The sequence below is a fragment of the Felis catus genome, chromosome B3 (genome assembly GCF_018350175.1).
Source record: "Felis catus isolate Fca126 chromosome B3, F.catus_Fca126_mat1.0, whole genome shotgun sequence".
Classification (NCBI taxonomy): domain Eukaryota; kingdom Metazoa; phylum Chordata; class Mammalia; order Carnivora; family Felidae; genus Felis; species Felis catus.
Window position 1 is genome coordinate 11,659,198 of NC_058373.1, and position 19,635 is coordinate 11,678,832.

The following is a 19,635-nucleotide window of genomic DNA, read 5'->3' on the forward strand; positions in this document are numbered from 1 at the left end:
CTGAGCGACCTGCCCCGCGAGTGGGGCTCAAGGCTACGTCTACCACATTCCAGAACCCAGGCTCTTCACACTCCAACAGAAAGCAGGAGACGCACCGGGGACACCGGGGATCCCCACACTGTCAGACAGCAAGAATGCAATTGCAAATTCTTGTGGTTGCCCCCTGCTTCCTCCACCACCGAAAAACAACCGACGGAGGACCGTGCCAGCAAAGGGAGGGCGCCGTGCTTCCGACGACAAAGTGTCCACGCCAATGTCACGCCTCTCATATTAATCTACAAGTTTAACGAAATCCAATAAAATATGGACAGATTTTTGTTGGGGGATCTAGACGAGTTAGTCCCAAAGCTCAGAGAAGGGGGAAAAAATGGATAACAAGAATAGCTAGGAAAATTCTGGAAAAGAGGAGTTTGAAGGGAACCTGATCCTAAATAGGGTTTACCTAAGCCTGGGGGTTGGGAGGGAGATGGAGGTTCTGCTAATGGGCTCAGAGTTTCTTTCTGGGGTGATGAAAATCTTCTAAATTGATTGGGGTAATGGTGCGCAAGTCTGTGCATGCACTAAAAACCATGAATTGGACACTTTAAATGGGTGAATTGTGGGATATGAGAATTATCTTATAAAGCTGTTACTAACAACAGGGAAAGACAGGGGTGCCTGGATGGCTCAGTTGGTTAAGAGTCTGACCTCAGCTCAGGTTATAATCTTGCGGTTCATGAGTTCAAGCCCCACGTCTGGCTCTGTGCTGACAGCTAAGAGCCTGGAGCCTGCTTCAGATTCTGTGTCTCCCTCTCTCTCTGCCCCTCCCTGGTTCCCACACTCTCTCTCTCAAAAATAAACAAACATTAAAAAAAAAATTAACGTAAACATGGGGTGCCTGGGTGGGTCAGTCAGTTAAGCATCTGACTGCTGATTTCAGCTCAGGTCTTGATCTCACAGATTGTGGGTTTGAGCCCCACATCAGGCTCTGAGCTGACAGCACGGAGCCCGCTTGGGATTCTCTCTCTCCCTCTCTCTCTCTCTGTCCCTCCCCCACCACACACACACACCCTCTCTCTCTCAAAAAATAAATAAACATTTTTAAAAAACAGGGAAAGATATGTATTTATTTATATGTGTCTGTACATACATCACGCTCATTTCTCTACTTTTAAAACCTCCCGGGAAAGAGACACAGGAAATTGATGGCAAGCAGAGAAGAAAGCGTGGTGGCTGAGGGGACAAGAGGTAAGAAGGACATTATTCACAATATATTCTTTGGCTCCTCGGGAATTTTGAACCATGTGAACATACGATCTATTTTTAAAAGGAACAAACGAGGAAGTAAAATTCAAAGTCAGTAATTAAAAAAATACTTTAAATGCATCAGGCCTGCTCTCCCCTTGGAGCTGGCCCAGGGGCCCCTCTGCCCCGCCCAGAGGCCTCATGGTGCCTCCCCTCATCTGGGGACTTTAGGAGCCAAACCCAGCAACCGAACCTTTTTTCCTCCACCCTGGCTGATTTCATTTTTAAGCCCATTGAAGTAGGTCTGTAGCTCCAGGACCAGCTTGCTGCAGAAACCACACTACTTGTCACAAAGAGCATGTCACCTCTGACATTTAGAAAAATTAACAGGGGCCCCTGGGTGGCTCAGCTGTTGAGCATCCGACTTTGGCTCAGGTCATGATCTCACGGTTCATGGTTTCAAGTCCCACGTGCAGTGAGCACGAGCCCCGCCTCAGGTGAGCTCAAGCCCCACTTTGGGCGAACTCCACTTCTCTCTCCCTCTCTCTCTACTCCCCCTCCCCCGCCATCGTAGGATTCTCTCTCTCTCTCTCCACCCTTGCCCACCTGCGCCCTCTCTCCCTCAATAAAAATAAAATATTTAGGGGCGCCTGGGTGGCTCAGTCGGTTAAGCGTCCGACTTCGGCTCAGGTCATGATCTCACAGTCTGTGGGTTCGAGCCCCACATCAGGCTCTGTGCTGACAGCTCAGAGCCTGGAGCCTGCTTCTGATTCTGTGTCTCCCTCTCTCTCTGCCCCTCCCCTGCTCATGCTCTGTCTCTCTCTGTCGCAAAAATAAATTAAAACATTAAAAAAAATTTTTTTTTAAATAAAATATTAAAAAAAATAATTAATAAAGAAAATAACGAAACGGGGTGGGGGACACAGAACCAAGAAGGTGCTGGAAGCTGGCTGAGATGCCACACAGCCTTAATGCCTGGTGGGGCTTCTGCTCTGGGGTCAGGGGCTTTTCCCATTTTTCCCTCTGACCTTGACCCTGCACCTCCAACCTCAGAGTGTAAGACATAACTACTGAGGCTTCCCTAGAAAACTAAGTAACCTCGGGGTGCCCAGGTGGCTCAGTCAGTTGAGCGTCTGACTCTTGATTTCGGTTCAGGTCATGATTCCAGGGTCATGGGATCAAGTCCTGCATCAGGAAGATTCTCTCTGCCCCTCTCCCCTTCTCTCTCTCTCAAATTAAATAAATACATACATACATACATACATACATACATACATACATACATATTTTTTTTTAATTAAAATAAAGAAAAGTAAGGCGCCTGGGTGGCTCAGGTGATTAAGCCTCCAACTTTGGCTCAGGTCATGATCTCATGGTTCATGGGTTCAAGCCCTGTGTTGGGTTCTGTGCTGACAGCTCAGAGCCTGGAACCTGCTTCGGATTCTTCATCTCCCTCTCTCTCTGCCCCTCCCCTGCTCGCACACGTACACGTGCTCTCTCTCTCTCTCTCAAAAATAAATAAAAACATTTTTAAAAAATTAAAAAAAAAAAAAAGAAAACTAAGTAAATCTGAAGAAAGAACCCAATTCCAAAACCCACCTTCAAGCTTCCCTGCAGGAAGGAACAACAGTGCTGTCCCTGGAGAATAGGTCTAGGATTAGCCCCCAGCTCAGGAGGCAAGGCCAGCGCCACTGCTCACCAAGGCCGGTGGCCAGGATACAATTCCCAAGTACAACCCTCCTTCCTGGGGCCCGGCCCCTGCGCCCCACCCAAAACCTTCCTTTTAAAGCAGTTGAAACAAGCCACTGAAGGAGGTAAACACGCTAAGCTCCAACAGGAACCTCATCGCGCTAAGCTCCGGGTGGGCACCTGGGGACTGATGGTCAGGTCCATGAGACAAAGCTTTTCCCCCAGCACAGTGTGAGCTTCAAGGTCTCCAGCGGCCCAGCTCTACATGGCTCCAGTCAGGCCCTCCTGAACACTGGTGTTCGAGAGCCTTCCAGGTGCACCCAGAAGCAAGCACCTCCACGCCTTTCTCTGTCCTTGGGCTGCACCCTCCCCACCATGCCAGGGCTCCTCAGCTCCGGCACCTGGCTCCGGGTCAAGTGCAGTGACTCAAAGCACCGCGTCAAAAACCCAAATGCCACAGAGCCCCGCAGGCACAGGAAACCAGTGAAGCAGGCCTGGTGCGACACCAACATCGGAACGAACGGGATGACAAACGGCGACCAACGCTCTTTGACTCAGAGACGCAAGGTGTTCACAGCCCCGGCCGAGAGCGATGGCTGCGACCCAGCGCCTACCCGCGACTGTCACCTGGAACAGAGGCCCTATGTTTCCAGGGATTCTCGTCTGTCGAGAAAAGCAGACCTCGATTCTCACATGAAGACTTCCAATTTGTAAGTGTCCTCAACCATCTCAGTTTTCAAAAACACAGCACAGATCAAAACAAAACAAAAAACGTATCTGTGGACCATCAGTTTGCAACCTCTAGCTCCTGGCCACGGTCATGGATGCCAAGCAGGAGCAATACTCAACAACTCAACGAAAAAATCATGAGCCCAGAAAGATGGAATGACTCGCATGTTCAACCAAGGCCTTCCTCATACCTGCTCCCCAGCAGTTCAGTTGTTATTCACACAGCCTAGCTGCCTCCCTCCCTCTTGGGCACCATCCCCTTGGGGTTCACGGAAGTGGTGTCATTTCTGACGGAGCCCAATCCTACATCCGGCACACAATGCGCGCTGTGCCCCGGGGCTGCGTACAGTTCATATAAACACGGATCATACAAAACGGGCCACAGGACCCCAAAGAGCTTGATCACAAGCCTTAGGGCTTTTCTTCGTAACACCACAGCTTCTGGCCTCCGTCTGCTCTCCACACTTGTTTGTCTGTCGCTCCCTGGGGACTGTCTCCAACTTTCATTCTTCCAAGACAAAAAATATGCACGCCACCGGCTTTAACCAGTTGGAGGAGTCACGTGCGGTACGGCAACAGCCAACGCACCAAGCAAGACCTGTTCCTCCAGCTGCCAGGTGTGTTTGCAAAGGGTTGGGTCCGCCTTGTTTTTTTTTAATTTTTTTTTAACGTTTATTTATTTTTGAGAGACAGAGAGAGACAGAGAATGAGCAGGGGAGGAAGAGAGAGAGACGGAGACACAGAATATGAAGCAGGCTCCAGGCTCGGAGCTGTCAGTACAGAGCCCGACGCGGGGCTCGAACCCATGATCCGTGAGATCATGACCTGAGCTGAAGTCAGTTGCTTAGCCAACTGAGCCACCCAGGTGCCCCTAGGTCCACCTTGTTTTTATACGAGGTACCAGGTGAGGGAGGCGAGGCATAAACGCGACGCAGGCAGCCTCCAGGGGCGGCTCCATGGGTTTCAAGGGCAGTGGCGAGATGACGGAGAAGGACTCTTTTGATGGACCCAGCGGACCCAACTACAGCCTGGAAACTGTGAAGTCACTGTGCTTTGGGACACATGTCATGAGTGATCCTTTCAGCACCCACTTGTCCCTGCCACGTGGTAGGGGAGGCATGGGAATGTCACTCCTTGCCACCCGCACCTCACTTCAGGGGCAGTCACTTCTCACAGAAGCTCAGCCCAGATGTCCAGATGTGTGGGATGGAATTTCTGTGAGCAAGTGTCACCTATACAGCTTCTTCTTTTTTTTTTTTTAAGTTTATTTATTTGAGAGAAAGAGTGTGTGTGTGTGCAAGTAGGGTAGGGGCAGAGAGAGAGGGAAAGAGAGTTCCAAGCAGGCTCCACACTGACACAGTGCAGAGCCCGACACAGGGTTCAAACCCACAAACCATGAGACCATGACCTGAGCCGGAAATCAAGAGTCAAATGCTTAACCGACTGAGCCACCCAGGTGCCCCTGCATCATCTTCTTTCTCCCCTTCTCCCCTGCCTAACCCCACCATGACCCCTTTCTCCAGGTCCTTCAGGGCCTCCTGACACTCTCCTCCCCCTCTTCCTCTTCATAGGCTCAGACCTCCAGCCCTCCCTATTGGTCCTTCCAGCCCCTTCCACAGGTCTCCACAACCATCCTGAGTCCCCACTGTAGCCACATCACTATTCACTCAGTCACTCAGCAAATACTTACTAAGCACCTAGCCTGGGTCGGCATTAAAGCAGCACTTTATTTCATTCCATACGATTCTCCCATCCACTACAATTCCCCAAATCCTCCAGCTAGAATTGGTGTCTTCCAAAATCTGGCGGCGAGAAGGGAAGGGCAGAGAACCCTGGCTCGGAAGTCAGATTCCAGCCCTTCACCAGCGGCATGGCCGTGAGCAAGACTACATCACTCTGTGCCTTGATTTTTTTTTTTTAATTTTTTTTTTCAACGTTTATTTATTTTTGGGACAGAGAGAGGCAGAGCATGAACGGGGGAGGGGCAGAGAGAGAGGGAGACACAAAATCGGAAACAGGCTCCAGGCTCTGAGCCATCAGCCCAGAGCCCGACGCGGGGCTCGAACTCACGGACCGCGAGATCGTGACCTGGCTGAAGTCGGACGCTTAACCGACTGCGCCACCCAGGCGCCCCACTCTGTGCCTTGATTTACTCATCTGGAAACTGGGCGCTCTGGCCTCACACCAATTGGAGGAATGAGGAAACACAGAAAATGTTTAGCACAGAGCCTGGCACACAGTGAGGGCTTCATGGATATTAGTTGCTACTATTATTGTCATCATCATGATTTCCAAGTGATTGTTTTCTCACACCCCCCCACGACAAAATCCTCTTCCTCCCCACTTGCCTTCCCAGACCATTCGGTCTGGGGCCAAAGCCCCTGGGGCCAACCTTCTGCAGTGTATGCTTTTGCTTGTGAGTGTGGCTTTTGTTATATCATTCCTCAGTTGAACTGGATTCTTTCTTCTCTACCCAGTAGAATCATCCAGGGGCATCAGCCTATCTCCTGGATTGCACTAGAAGCTCCTAGGACAGCACAGTCCCCCCTATGCTGAGAGTGGGCCTCGGTAAATACACTGGGAAGAAGAATGCTCCATCCATTCAACCATGGTTTCTCCTGGGTCCTTGGCCGAATATGCTGGGGAGACACAGCGGGACCAGACCAAAACCCAGCCCACCACAGATTGGAGGCCCAGAAAGGACCAAGCTGGGCATCAGAACTCCTTGCACTTAAGTTCTATTTTTCCTACAGACTCACTGGATGACCTCAGTAAACCCTCCCCTCTTGTGGCCCTCAGTTTTCTCATCCGTATGAAGGGAGGGAGGTCAAGGGAGCTCTCTGTTGCCACAGCCTCTCCCCTGCGCCACACCTGCCAATAAACGTGGAGTTCCTGTCCCCTGCACCCTGAGGAAAATAAAGTCTGGGTTCCTGGCAGATCACCCTTAGATTAAGTACGGATTTTTTTTTTAAGTGAAACCATGACAACGTGATTCCAAACGCATGGTTGCAGAAATTACCTCTGCAAATAGTTAGCGCCAAAGCATCAGCCGTAAAACTAAAATACCAGCTCAACCCCTCAAGCGTTCTCTGCTTAAAGCTAGGAGGGTGCTACACAGACACTAACACTGGAGACCCCACCCACCCCACCCCTGCCTCATGTGTCAGCAGGGACCTGAGTTTGCAAAGCCCACCCCCCCAACCAATGCATACGTGCGCATGGAAGTTTATAGGTAAAGTTATATAAGGCAAAGGGCTCAGGGTTAAATTAAAGAGGGATTTTTCTCCCTTTCGGATTTGAGAGAAGAAATCATTGGCAGGTGCCCAGTCCTCATAGACACATTGGATAAGCAGCCATGAGACACTTCCTCCACTCAGGGTCTTGTGTGTCCAGGGAGGCTCACGCACGTTAGAGTCACCAATTACATCTGAAAGAGGCTCTCAGAGGCAGATGCACCTGCCTGATTACTTTGGCCATATGGCTGTGTCCTCATTGACAGGCAGAAGCAGGACCAAAAGGTTGGATATAAATTACATCTGTTTTCAGAATCGGATTTTTAAATACAAGAGGATACTTCGCTATTGAAAGGGGAGCCAGGGACTTGGTCGACTTGATGTCATTCTAAATATCCCCACAGGCCTTGGAGGCGTGTACTCCAGTGAATGCCCAGAAAGGCCCAGTAAACCGCTCACGTGAGGCGACCAACAGCCTCCCAGCCCAGACTGTCAGGGAACCTCAGCACTACCGAAGTCTCAGGCTATCCTTTGTTAAGGGGCTGTCCTGTGCTATAGGAGGATTCTGGGACATCCTTGGACTCGAAATACCACATGACACTAGCATCCCTCTCCCCAAGTCATGACAATCAAAAATATCTCCAGGGGCACCTGGGTGGCTCAGATGGTTAAGTGCCAGACTTCAGCTCAGCTCATGATCTCACGGTTCATGGGTTCAAGCCCCGCATCAGGCTCTGTGCTGACAGCTCAGAGCCTGGAGCCTACTTCAGATTCTGTGTCTCCCTCTCTCTCTGCTCCTCCCCCGCTCACACTATCTGTGTGTGTGTGTGTCTCTCTCTCTCTCAAAAATAAACATTTAAAAAAATTTAATCTGAATTTTTGCTGTATTATTTAACACTCTTTCTTCACTGTGGTATATAAAATTAAACGGGAGAAGGGGGGAGCGGGGGATTGGATGAAAATGGCCCAAGGATGCAAACTTCCAGTTAGAAGACAAGTTCTGGAAGGTATAATGTTAACCTGATGATGACCGTGGCTCACACTGTGGTACAGTGCTTCTGAGAATGGCTAAACGAGTAGATCCCAAAAGTTCTTGTCATAAAGAAGAAAACAAAAACATTTTTTTTCTTTTTTTTTTTGTTTGGTATCTATATGAGGTGATAGATAGTAAGTAAACTTATTGTGCTAATTGTTTCACAATATACGTAATCCAAACCATTCGGCTGTATACCCTCAGCTTACAGTGCTGTATGTCGATTTTATCACAATGAAACTGAAAAGGAAACAGAAAATCCAGTAAAAAATTAAGATTAAATTAGGATAAATATGTGTCACTTCTATAGCTTTTCCCCCCAATTCAAAAACTTTGGTCAAACAATCAAAAATTACCTGATGCAAAACAAACTGCATGATCTCTCTCAAAGTCATAAAAAGGGGCTTAACTTTCTAACCATGCTCTGCCTACAGCCTGTTTATTAAAAGAATATTCCTACGCTAACGAGCAATAACTAAAAACATGTCAGAACGGTTAAGTTTCCCCAAATCCCAAAAGTATGAAGCTGTTATGTTTTCTCTTAAATAACATTTGTTCTTATTATAAATGTAAATACACAGACGATGGGAAATTTGGGGAATCTGGGGTAAGCAGAAAAGTCTTCATTCCTTTTCAAAGACCTGGGTTAGATTTTTTTTTAATTTTTTAACGTTTATTTATTTTTGAGAGAGAGAGTGTGTGATTGCGGCAGGGGTGGGGGGGGCGGGACACAGAATCTGAAGCAGACTCCAGGCTCCCAGCTGCCAGCACAGAGCCTGATGCGAGGCTTGAACCCACGAACTGTGAGATCATGACGTGAGCTGAAGTTGGACCCTCAACCGACTAAGCCACCCAGGCACCCCTACTTGGGTTAATAAATTCACGGAGCTTCTGGGGTCCCAACGTCTTCAGGACGTGGCGGCACGCACCTCTGCCACTGTGGCAAATGTGACAGCCGGGCAGTGTCAGACCACCGAGGATTCATCTTCCTCCCCCGTCCTCCAGGAAGCACCCAAACCCTCCTTCCAACATTAAGAGGATTTTGCAAAGCTTTTGAAATAAGAAATGGCTGGGAATGCAGCCAGCAGAGATCTGGGAGAAATGTGGCCTGGGCAGTGGAGCTCGGAGACTCGCCAAGATGGGGAAAGGATCCCCATGAGGAGAGGAAAGTCGTGGCTGAGGTGGTAGTTTCTCTGCCTCGTCTCCACCCCGGTCATAAGACACCGGAGAGGAGAGCCAGATTCCTCCCAGACTGCAAAGGGTAAATGTCAGACCTGAGAGAGCATGTGGGGCACAATACTGGCTTAAGTTGTGTTATCCCTGACTCCATGCAACCCGCCAGATCTTTCCAAACGTCCACAAGTTAGAGGAATTGCTGTTTTCTACTTCCTAGACAGCCTCCTTGTTGCTTCTCTGCTAGCTCTCAGAAACAGATCAAGTAAGAGACCTGGGGAGGCAGCCCCACTACCAGCTGGGCAGAACTGCACGTGTGGACACACACACACACACACACACACACACACACACACAGAGTGAAGGCACCCTGCATCCACACTGCCCTTCTCTCCTTCCAATTTTGTCTCATCTTAAAACAGTGTTGCTTAATGATTCAAACACATGAACAAGGTGTCAATGATTCTGCAGATGGCAGGATCGGCTCGATTCATAAGTCCGGGAAGAGGGAGCTGTTCAACCTCAGTAGAAAATGGAAAAATGCAGGGGCGCCTGGGTGGCGCAGTCGGTTAAGCGTCCGACTTCAGCCAGGTCACGACCTCGCGGTCCGGGAGTTCGAGCCCCGCGTCGGGCTCTGGGCTGATGGCTCGGAGCCTGGAGCCTGTTTCCAATTCTGTGTCTCCCTCTCTCTCTGCCCCTCCCCCGTTTATGCTCTGTCTCTCTCTGTCCCAAAAATAAATAAACGTTGAAAAAAAAAATTAAAAAAAAAAAAAAAGAAAATGGAAAAATGCAAAACAAACCAATGAGATTCCAATTACACCCACCTAATTGGAACAGTGAGAAAGCCAAATGGTGCTAATACTTGATAGGATGGCAGAACCCTCAGGCACTACAGGCGGAAGGGCAAACTGGTACATACTCCAGAGAATCATCTATGAGTCACCCTGGGGCCCAGAAACCCCACGTGCACACCCCAGATGCCCCCACACAGGTCCTCGAAAAGACATGTCCCAAGCCACAGCAACGAACTGAGTGCACAGACAAGGGACAGCTGAAAAGAACATGTGTCTGTTGTAAGGAAACTCAGAGCATGTAAAAATTTTTATTTTTCAGGTTATGTAAAAACATAACCTGAAAAATAATAATCACCCACATCCATAAATGTGCACACACACAGATTTCTTTGCACACTCATTGTATGCATATAATGTATGATTTAAATGCCATCGTACTATCCATACTATTTTGTAACCCGTCCCACTCAATAATAGCTATTAGATCAATGCCATCATTTTTAACAGCTGTACCGTATTCCACATGTTCCATAAGTTATTTAACCAAGACCCAGTTGTTAAATACTGAGGTTATTTAAATCCTTTTACTACCAAACAGAACTGCTCTGAACCTTCCTGCCCATGGACCTTTGCTGCTTCTTCTAATTAATAAAATTGGAAGAAAGACGGATCACAGTGAAAAATGTGTGTACCCTGGGAATGGAATTGCTTCATTAAAGGTATCTATATATTTCACTACAATATACATTCTGTGCTTTCCTTTCTTTTTTTAAATTTTTTAAATGTTTATTCATTTTTGAGAGACAGCGTAAGTAAGCAGGGGAGGGGCAGAGAGAGAGGGAGACACAGAACCGAAAGCAGGCTCCAGGCTCTGAGCTGTCAGCACAGAGCCCGAGGCAGGGCTCGAACTCACGAACCGAGATCGTGACCTGAGCCGAAGTCAGATGCTTAATAGACTGAGCCACCCAGGTGCCCCTCTGTGCTTTCCATTTTAACAGTTTCCTTGGCTCCACATTTTTCCTGCTGTCTGGCCAGGTGGCTCCTTCAGGGAAAACACACAAAGGGGCTAGCATTGCTGCTTGGTAAGCAATACCCTGACTATACTCTTCCTCCCTTGTCTGCGTTGTTAAGGAAATGGAGAGTCTCCATCCAAATATATCCCTACCTCGCAGGCTTCTGGCATGAGCCATGCATCTGGGCACAGAGGACATTTTGAGAAACAGCAGTAATATAAAATACTTAGAGGAGTTCAACATTCATTTGCTAACAACATCTTCATTAGATGCCAGCTTGTGCTTGGAGGCTACCTGGTGCCAGAGAGGCACAGACAATCAAGGGCCAGCCTTGCTCTTGGGAGTCCCCAGGCTGGAAAGCAGAGGGACACACGTTCAGTGACTGTCTCGACTCCATGTAGGAATTTCCAAACTCCAGAGGTGCTCAGGGAGCCCTGGAGGGCCCTGCTGGAGGAGGTTTCTCAGAGGAGGCAACAGAGGAGGGCAAAGAGCCATGAGCTGGCCGTGTAGTCTCGGTGGCAGAGGGGACTCCAGGCAGAGGGTCAGAGCGGAACAAGGCATGCAGGTCCCAGGCCATGTGGCACCTCTGGAGAACCTCTGGGAGCCCCGCGGGGCTGGAACGGTGGGCAGAGCTGACACAGGGACTCGAGAGAGAGGCAGAGCCCTGTTCATGAAGAGCCAACATAGTCTGCAGCCTAAGGAGCTTGTTTGGGGGGGAGCGGGGGAACAGGTGGGCAGAGGAAGGACAAGACCAGAGAGGGAGGATGGACAGGGCGGGGACAAGGCTGGCAGCAGAGGCACCAGTGTGAAGGCTACTGCTGTGACTTAGAGACAAGGTAGGGAGGCAAGTCCAGCAGAAGTGCTGGCAGGAAGGGGCGCCTGGGTGGCTCAGTCGGTTAAGCGTTAGACTTCAGGTCATGAAGCTCAGGTCATAATCTCACAGTTGGTGAGTTCAATCCCCACATCGGGCTGTCTGCTGTCAGCACAGAACCTGCTTTGGATCCTTTGTCCCCCTCTCTCTGCCCTTACCCCGCTTGCTCTGTCTCTCTCTCTCGTTCTCTCTCTCAAAAATAAACATTAAAAAAAGAAGAAGAGGAGGAAGAGGAAGAGGAAGAGGAGGAGGAGGAGGAGGAGGAGGAGGAGGAGGAGGAGGAGAAGGAGAAGGAGAAGTAGTAGTACTGGCAGGTGGAGAAGCTCCATGGGGGAAGAAGGGATGTGGGCACAGCGAGATAGCCTCAGGGTCACTCGAAGGGTGGAATGGCCAGGACTCAGTGACTACACGCTAAGGATCTGAGAGAGGGAGCACATTAAAGCATGACACCCGGCCGGGACAGCAGGTGGTCAGGGAGGCCCGACGAACCGAGCCTGCCAAGGGCTGTGGAGAGGAGGAAAGTTCACGGTACAGAGCACGAGCAAGATGGGGCGCTGGTGCTGTCTCAGCCACAGATTTATAGCACATTCTAGAATCTAGTGGGCAACTCACTCTACTCCCTGGAATGTGACTTTCTCGTCTGCAAAGGACCACATGGGGACTGTGTACCACTAAGGCCCTTCCCAGCTGTAAAATGCTTTAAGCTCCTGTCGGCATCAGAAACCAGGATGCCAGTGGTCCACCTGCAAACTCACCCCAAGAAAGACACCTTCCATGGACGAAGAGGCAAGTCATATATGACCAGCTTCTACAAAATCAGAACCTTCTTCCTACACGAAGCAAACAAGCAGACGAGGCCTGAGCAACAGGCAGCTCACATCTGGCCACATGCTGACTGCCTTTCTCCCCCACCCCTTGGTAATAAGGAGCAGACTAGCAAAATAGTTCAAATGCCTTCTTAAAAAGCACACTGCCTTGTAGGCTCAGAGGCCTATTTTGAGCAAAATGTTTCAAACCTCTGTGCTCAGAGCCAGTCTAGGCATCAACAGCTCACTCCAGCTGAACGATCAGGGAGTCAGTGAAGGACTCTGGTGCATCCGCTGGATGCCAGGCCAGCATCCGGCACTGAGATACGAGGGGGGACTGGACATCCCTGTCTCCCAGGCCTGTCTGCTCAGAATGGGAGCTTGACAGCAAACCCAGCCACCCAGCCCTGCGCAAGAAGGCTTGCACGGAGGATGCGCAAGGCTAGCGCTGGGGGAAGCCAGAAAAGGAAGTGGACCTCACTCGAATGTCCAGAAAACTACTCAGAGGAAGGAGCATGGGAGCTTGATGCAGACCTGGAAGGTGTGCCGCAGGAGCTGGCCCAGCAGTGGGAAGGCACAGGCCAACCATGGAGCATAACAAAATAAGCAAGGGACGGAGAGAAGCTCAGAAGGGCTGGCTGATGGCCACCGGGTGGGCTGGGGCCAGTCTGTAAGAGCCCTGAAGGCCACACCCAGGTAGCAGTACAGGGAGCCACCGAAGTTTGCGAGCAGAGGAGCGAAGGCAGTGGAAAGGATGGGGTGATGAGGGGCAATTCAATGACCAAAGTACATCAAGGGGACCAGCACAGTGAGGAACAACATGGCCGGGACCAGGGCAGGGGACAGAGTGGGGGGTGGATGTGGGAACACTATTCCTCTTTCTCCATTTTCTCAGGACCACTGGCATGTAATCCTACAGACCCGCAAGGAAACACTTGGACGCAGAGTTGCACAGCACCAACAGCAAACCTCAACAGACAGCCCGACCCTGCCTTTCCAGGTCTGGTTTCCACTCCTGTGCTGAAAACGCTCCCCCGAGGAGAGTCAGCCCCTGGCCCCAACCCTCCAACAGCTGATCAAACAGCAAAGCACACTGTGTACACTTAGAAGGGGGGTGGGGTGGGCACGGAATAACTCACACACACACACACACACACACCCAGATTTCCAGGTGGCCCGCCTGAGCAACAGGACACATTTGCATCATTTCCTGCAAAAACAGGATTTCCCAGGCATTCAGAGAAAATGTCCCCCTTGCATTCCCTGTGGTCTTCTCCATCTCTGCTCCAAGGACCCAGGGTCCTCCTTCCTTATTTCCCATACACTTTCCCCCTGAACTTGAGCAACCTACAAAAGCCTCCCCCAGACCCTCATGCCCCAGTAAGTCTTCACTGGGGCAGCCCCGTCAGGCAGGAGCACAGGAGAGCCATTTGTATCCCCCAAGAGGAAGTCCCTCAGACCACCAAGGGTCGCCGAGCACCCACCCTGGTGCCCAGCTCCAATTCCTGGTGCAAAGTCACCTCCAACACACGCCCTGGGCGCATTCCATCCTCGATGCTTTTGTTGTTGTTGTTGCTTTTCTTTTTGGTAGCACAAGGAGGGAAAAGGAAAAGGGCAGGTGGAGCACTGGGGAACCTCCGAAGCAAAAAGAGGAAAGAACAGCAAGATGGGTAAAGTTGGAGGCAGACGGACTTGGGCTCAAATTCTACCTCCACCACTGAGTTCACTTGGATACACCACCCCGCTTTTCTGGAGGGTTTTTTTCCCCCATCTGTGAAATGGGTGTAAAAATAAATTCCGTGTAAAAATAAATACTGAATTAATTACCAGAACTGGAGCGCTACGGTTAGCTTAAGTGCTAGCAGAGAGTTCAAAGGAATCCAGTATTCACGACAGCTATCGTTAAAGGGGGGAGAAAATTTATAAAACGTTTGGGGGGTGCGGGGCGGTCGGCAGAGCGCACGCCCGCCGGGTAGGGCCGGAGACGCTCGGCTGGGCTGGCTGGAGCGCACCGAGGCCCCGAGCCGAGCCGCGCGCCCGGAGCAGCCGTGCGCGCGGGGGTGGCGGGCGCGCGGTGACAGCAGGTTGGCGGGGCAGGTTGGCCCGCGGGGGAACGACAGCGAGCGTGCGGACCCACCTGAAGACGCGCAGCAGCAGGCAGGCGATGAGCAGCGCGGTGAAGGCGCACGCCACTATCACGGCCGCCTTCAGGGTGGGCAGGTCGCGGAGCAGGCTGGAGATGCGGGTCACCAGGGCGTCGCCGCTGCTGTTGGAGCTGCCGCCGCCGCCGCCCGCCGCCGCCGCCGCGGCCCCAGACCCCGTCCGGGTGGCGTTGCCGGGCCCCGGGCCGGGCGACGGCCGCGGCTGGCGTTCGGCTTGGGGCTGCGGCGCCGGGGCGGACTCGGCTCTGCGGGCGCGGGCGGCGGGCGCGGCCAGGAGCGCGAGCAGCAGCAGCAGCAGCGGCAGGAGCGGCGCGGGCGACGGCGCGGCGCGCATCGTGCGGTCGGGCGGCGCCGGGCCCCGCGGGGCGCGCGCGCGCGGCGGAGCCCCGGTCCCGCACCGGCGCCGAGGCCTGCACCTGGGGCTTCCGCGGCGGAGGCGGCTGCGCGGTGCTCGGCAGGAAGCTGCGGCGCCCGGAAGAGCCCGAGCCGCAGCCGCCGCCGCTGCCACCAACACGTTGCACGGACTCATTCGACGGGCCGCGGCCCCACGTGGGCGGAGCAGGCCACCCGGGCCCCGGTGCGGGCTGCGCCCCGCTCACCGGCGGCTTCAATCCCCCCCGCCATCCCCACCCCGGGGAGCCCGGGACCCCTGCGTGGAAGCAATCACGGTCAGGCTCACTATTGCGCCGGCTCTGTGCTTCAGAGTGTACGTTTTATTTATTTCATTTAATCCTAAAGCCCCTTTAGGAGGCAGGTAATTCTTTATCCTCATTTAATCGTTGATTTAGGACCCAGAGAGCCAGCTCACAGTAACCCAGATTCTGTCAGACTAAGAACCAAAGCCTATGGGACGGAGAGGTAAACCCCCATTTTACAGATGAGGAAACAGACCTCCAGAGTGAAGGGTTTGCCCCATGCCCTATGCGTTGCAGTATATTTTAGTATCTCCCCAATTTCCCTCTGTGTCTCGTTTCTTATGTTACCAGTTTTCAGACATAAGCACCTCTGCTTATGAACTGGATTGGGAAGTGCGTTCCTGCCTTGAAAACTTTGCTGTGGAACAGTAGTTGGGGGCATTGACAGGCTTCCTCCGAGACCAAAGTTTTAGGCTCCAAAAGTAATTGGCTGCCTCTGGTTTGGAAGCTACATGATGCGGAAGTGGAGAAAGATCATTGTGGAGGGTCCAGTGTGAGGCCCAAAGGTGGGAACTGAGGGCTTTCCTGGAGCATTAGAAACTACACTGAAGACCTGCCACCTTTCACTTTGAGGACCGAACGTGGCAGTAAACTCTCTAATGGCAGTTGAACAGGTAAGGACACATGACAAGGATTCACTGACCTTAAACAGCTCTCTCCTGGTCCTGCTAGAGAAAGAGACAGATAAAGATAATACAGTGTATCAGTTAGCTGTTGCTACCTAACAAATTACCTCAAAACTTTGAGGCTTAAAACAGCACACATGTATTATCTCACAGTCTGTGTAGGCTAGGAATCTGAGCATAGCTTAACAGAGACCTCTGTTTTAGGATCTCTCAGGGGTATATGCAGGTTAGCAGGTGCTGGGGTCTTATCTGAAGGCTCAAGTGGAGAAGGACCTTCTTCCAAGCTCCATCAGTGTTTGTTGGCCAGAAGCAACTCTTCACGGACTGTTGGACTGACAGCCTCAGTTCCCTACTGATGATGGCCTGAGGCTGCCCTCAGTTCCTTACCATGTGGGCCCTTCCAGTATGGCAGCTTGCTTCATCAAAATGTACAAGCTTGGAAGCCAATGGGAGTCTACTACCAAGGCAGAAGTCACTATCTTATGAAACCTTATCATAGAAGCAACATCCCAGCACCTTTGCTGTATTCTGTTGGTTACAGGCAAGTTACCAATCTTGTCCACACTCAGGAGGAAGAGATTACACAGGGGTGTGAAAGTCAGGAAGCAGGGATTATTGAGGCCATCCATGAAGATGCCTGCCACTGTATGTGATACATTTTGATTCAGTGGGATGAACAGTAATCGGGTTATCACCCAGCAAATACTATTTGAAATGTATGTTGAGTATTTTAGCGTGCCCCAGTGGTGATAAATTTGGACAGATCACATGATTCAGGTCTCTTCCATCTCTAAAATGCCACGTTATGGCATGTCAGAAATGTTGCTTTGGTAGAAAGCCAACATTATCATATCAGCATGACAGAATTTATAAAAAGAAGTTCCTTGAAGAGCTTACTCTGACACCCATGACTTTACAGCACAGCGTTCAAGGGCATAAACCTTAGACATCACAGGTTCATATTTTTGTCCTTATCCAAAATTCCTGTGTAGTGGAGCAGAGAGGTCCTGAGCTCTGGAGTCTCTCAGCCAGGATGGGAGGTTTAAGCACGGAGTGGCCTCGGTCAAGGTGTTTAACCATCAAATCCAAGTTATTTTTAATGTCTACAATAAAGACAATAATACTTAACTCAGTAAGGTCACTGGAAGTATCCATAAGAAAGGAGAAAATATTAGTACCTTATCCTTCTTTTGCTATAATTCCTGGACCTGTGTAGACTTATTTTGATTATTTAACATCGACTTACCACCAAGGATGTAAAAAGTATAAATGTTAGATATTTTTAGTAAAGTGAAACTTTAGAATCTTTCATTCCTCCTATTTACTGCACAAATCATCATAACAAAGGACTTATTTCTAAATTGCCCTAAATTAGAGTTCCTTAAACATTTAGATTAAACCATCCATAGACAGTGACATTTTTAACATGGAACACAGATGACCAGCAACAGAAAACTCTGGCTGATTTCAGAAAAGGGGAGTTTATTGGAAGCATGTTGGGTTGCTTCTAGAATCAACTGGTAACTAGAGCAGAAGTTCTAAAAGTGTGGTCTGTGGACCCCTCAAGTCTCTGAGATCCTTTCAAGGAATTTCACTGATGGAGTGAAGATTAATGCCATAATAATACTAAAATAGTATTTGACTTTTTCACTGAGTTAACATTTGCACTAATATTGCAAACACAATGGTGACAAAAACCGATGGTGTCTCACTTCCCCAAAGAAGACATCCAGATGGCCAACAGACACACAAAAAGATGCTCATCCTCACTTATCAGGGAAATGCAAATCAAAACTACGATGAGATTTCACTCCACACCGGTCAGAACGGCTAAAGTCAACAACACAAGAAATGACAAGCGTTGGTGAGGATGTGGAGAGAGAGGAACCCTTGGGCACTGTTGGTGGGAATTCAGCCACTGTGGAAAATAGTCTGGAGTTTCCTCAAAAAGGTAAAAACAGAATTACCCTACGATTCAGCAATCGCACTATTTTTTTTAACCCAAAGAATACAAAAACACTAACTAAAGGGATACATGGACCCGTATGTTTATAGCAGCATTATCTATAACAGCCAAGATATGGAAGCAGCCCAAATGTCCATCAATTGATGAATGGATAAAGAAGATGTGAGTTGTGTGTGTGTGTGTGTGTATATATATGTTACATACATATATGTTATGTATATGTATATATATATATATATATACACATACACACACACACACAAGAAGATGTGATATGTATAAGATGATGTGATATATACATAAAAGAAGATATGATATATATAATATTATAATGGAATGTTTTATATATATATGATGTGAAATGTTATTCAGCCATTAAAAGGAATGAAATCTTGCCATTTTCAAGGACGTGGATGGAGCTCGAGAGTACAATGCTAAGTGAGATAAGTCAGTCAAAGACAAATACCATATGATTTCACTCATATGTGGAATTTAAGGAACAAAACAAATGAACAAAGGGGAAAAAAAAGAGACAAACCAAAAAAAACTCTAGGGAACAAACTGATGGTTACCAGAGGGAGGTGGGTGGGGGGTGAGTAAAATAAGTGAGGAAGATTAAGAGTACTTTGATTATGATGAGCGTGGAGTAATGTATGGAATTGTTGAATCACTACATTGTACATATAACACTAATAGAACACTGCACATCAAGTAACTAAAATTAAACTTAAAAAAAAAGACAACTGATGGTGTCTTATCATGTATCAACACAAACTATACCCATAGTAATTGAATTCTTCACAACCATGCGCGATAGGGGGGAAAAAAAGCTATAGCCATGAAATTATTCAATCTTGACCCTTGGGAACAGAACATTTTAATATTACATGTGATGAAATGGAAAGTATGAATAAGTCACTTCTGCTGCACACTGAAGCATGATGTTTGTCTTAAGAAAAAGCACATGTGCCATTCTTAGAGTTGCAAACTGAACAAGCCACTTTTTTCATGGAATACCATTTCCAATCAAAAGAGTGCTTTTAACCTGGTTTTTGGCAGGCATTTTCTCAAAAATGAACGAGATGAGCCTGTCACTTCACAAATAATAACTGACTGCATTGTAGCCAATGATAAAATTCAAACCTTCGAGTGAAAATTTGAATTCTTAGAAAACTTGTCAATTAGGATGCTCTCTGCAGTGAGCTAGACCGCTTCCCAATCCTTCAAGACTTTTCTGATTAGCTTTCGAATTTAGATGTTATATAATGATATATGTCAACATTTAGAAGCTCTGCATAAATCAGCAAACCAATTTTTCTAAACGGCCAATGTGCAATGTTACAAAATCATGCATGGGGTGGGGGTGGGGGAATCACGTGTGGGTAACAGATCCATTCAAAGTGCAAGGTAAACAAACAGATTTTGAGGAAACAAAGTGCAGCAGTCCATTGTCATGGTTTTAGATTTCACATTGTAACTGATGTTTAAGAACGACTAGTTGTGGGGAGCCTGGGTGGCTCAGTCAGTGGAGAGTCCAACTCTTGGTGTTAGCTCAGGTCATGACCTCGAGGTTGGTGAGATCGAGCCCAGCATCAGGCTCTGTGCTGACAGCGTGCAGCCT

At 49.2% G+C, this 19,635-nt stretch overlaps 1 protein-coding gene across 1 annotated transcript in view; it reads right to left on the reverse strand.

The window, feature by feature from the left end:
• Positions 1–15,234, reverse strand: part of FAM174B (family with sequence similarity 174 member B) — a 34,763-nt gene extending 19,529 nt beyond the window's left edge. The window contains exon 1 of the mRNA XM_023254951.2: positions 14,703–15,234. Within this exon, the coding sequence (XP_023110719.2) occupies positions 14,703–15,061 (359 nt within the window). The 5' untranslated portion in view covers positions 15,062–15,234. The remainder of the gene's footprint in view (positions 1–14,702) is intronic.
• Positions 15,235–19,635: the final 4,401 nt, after the last annotated feature.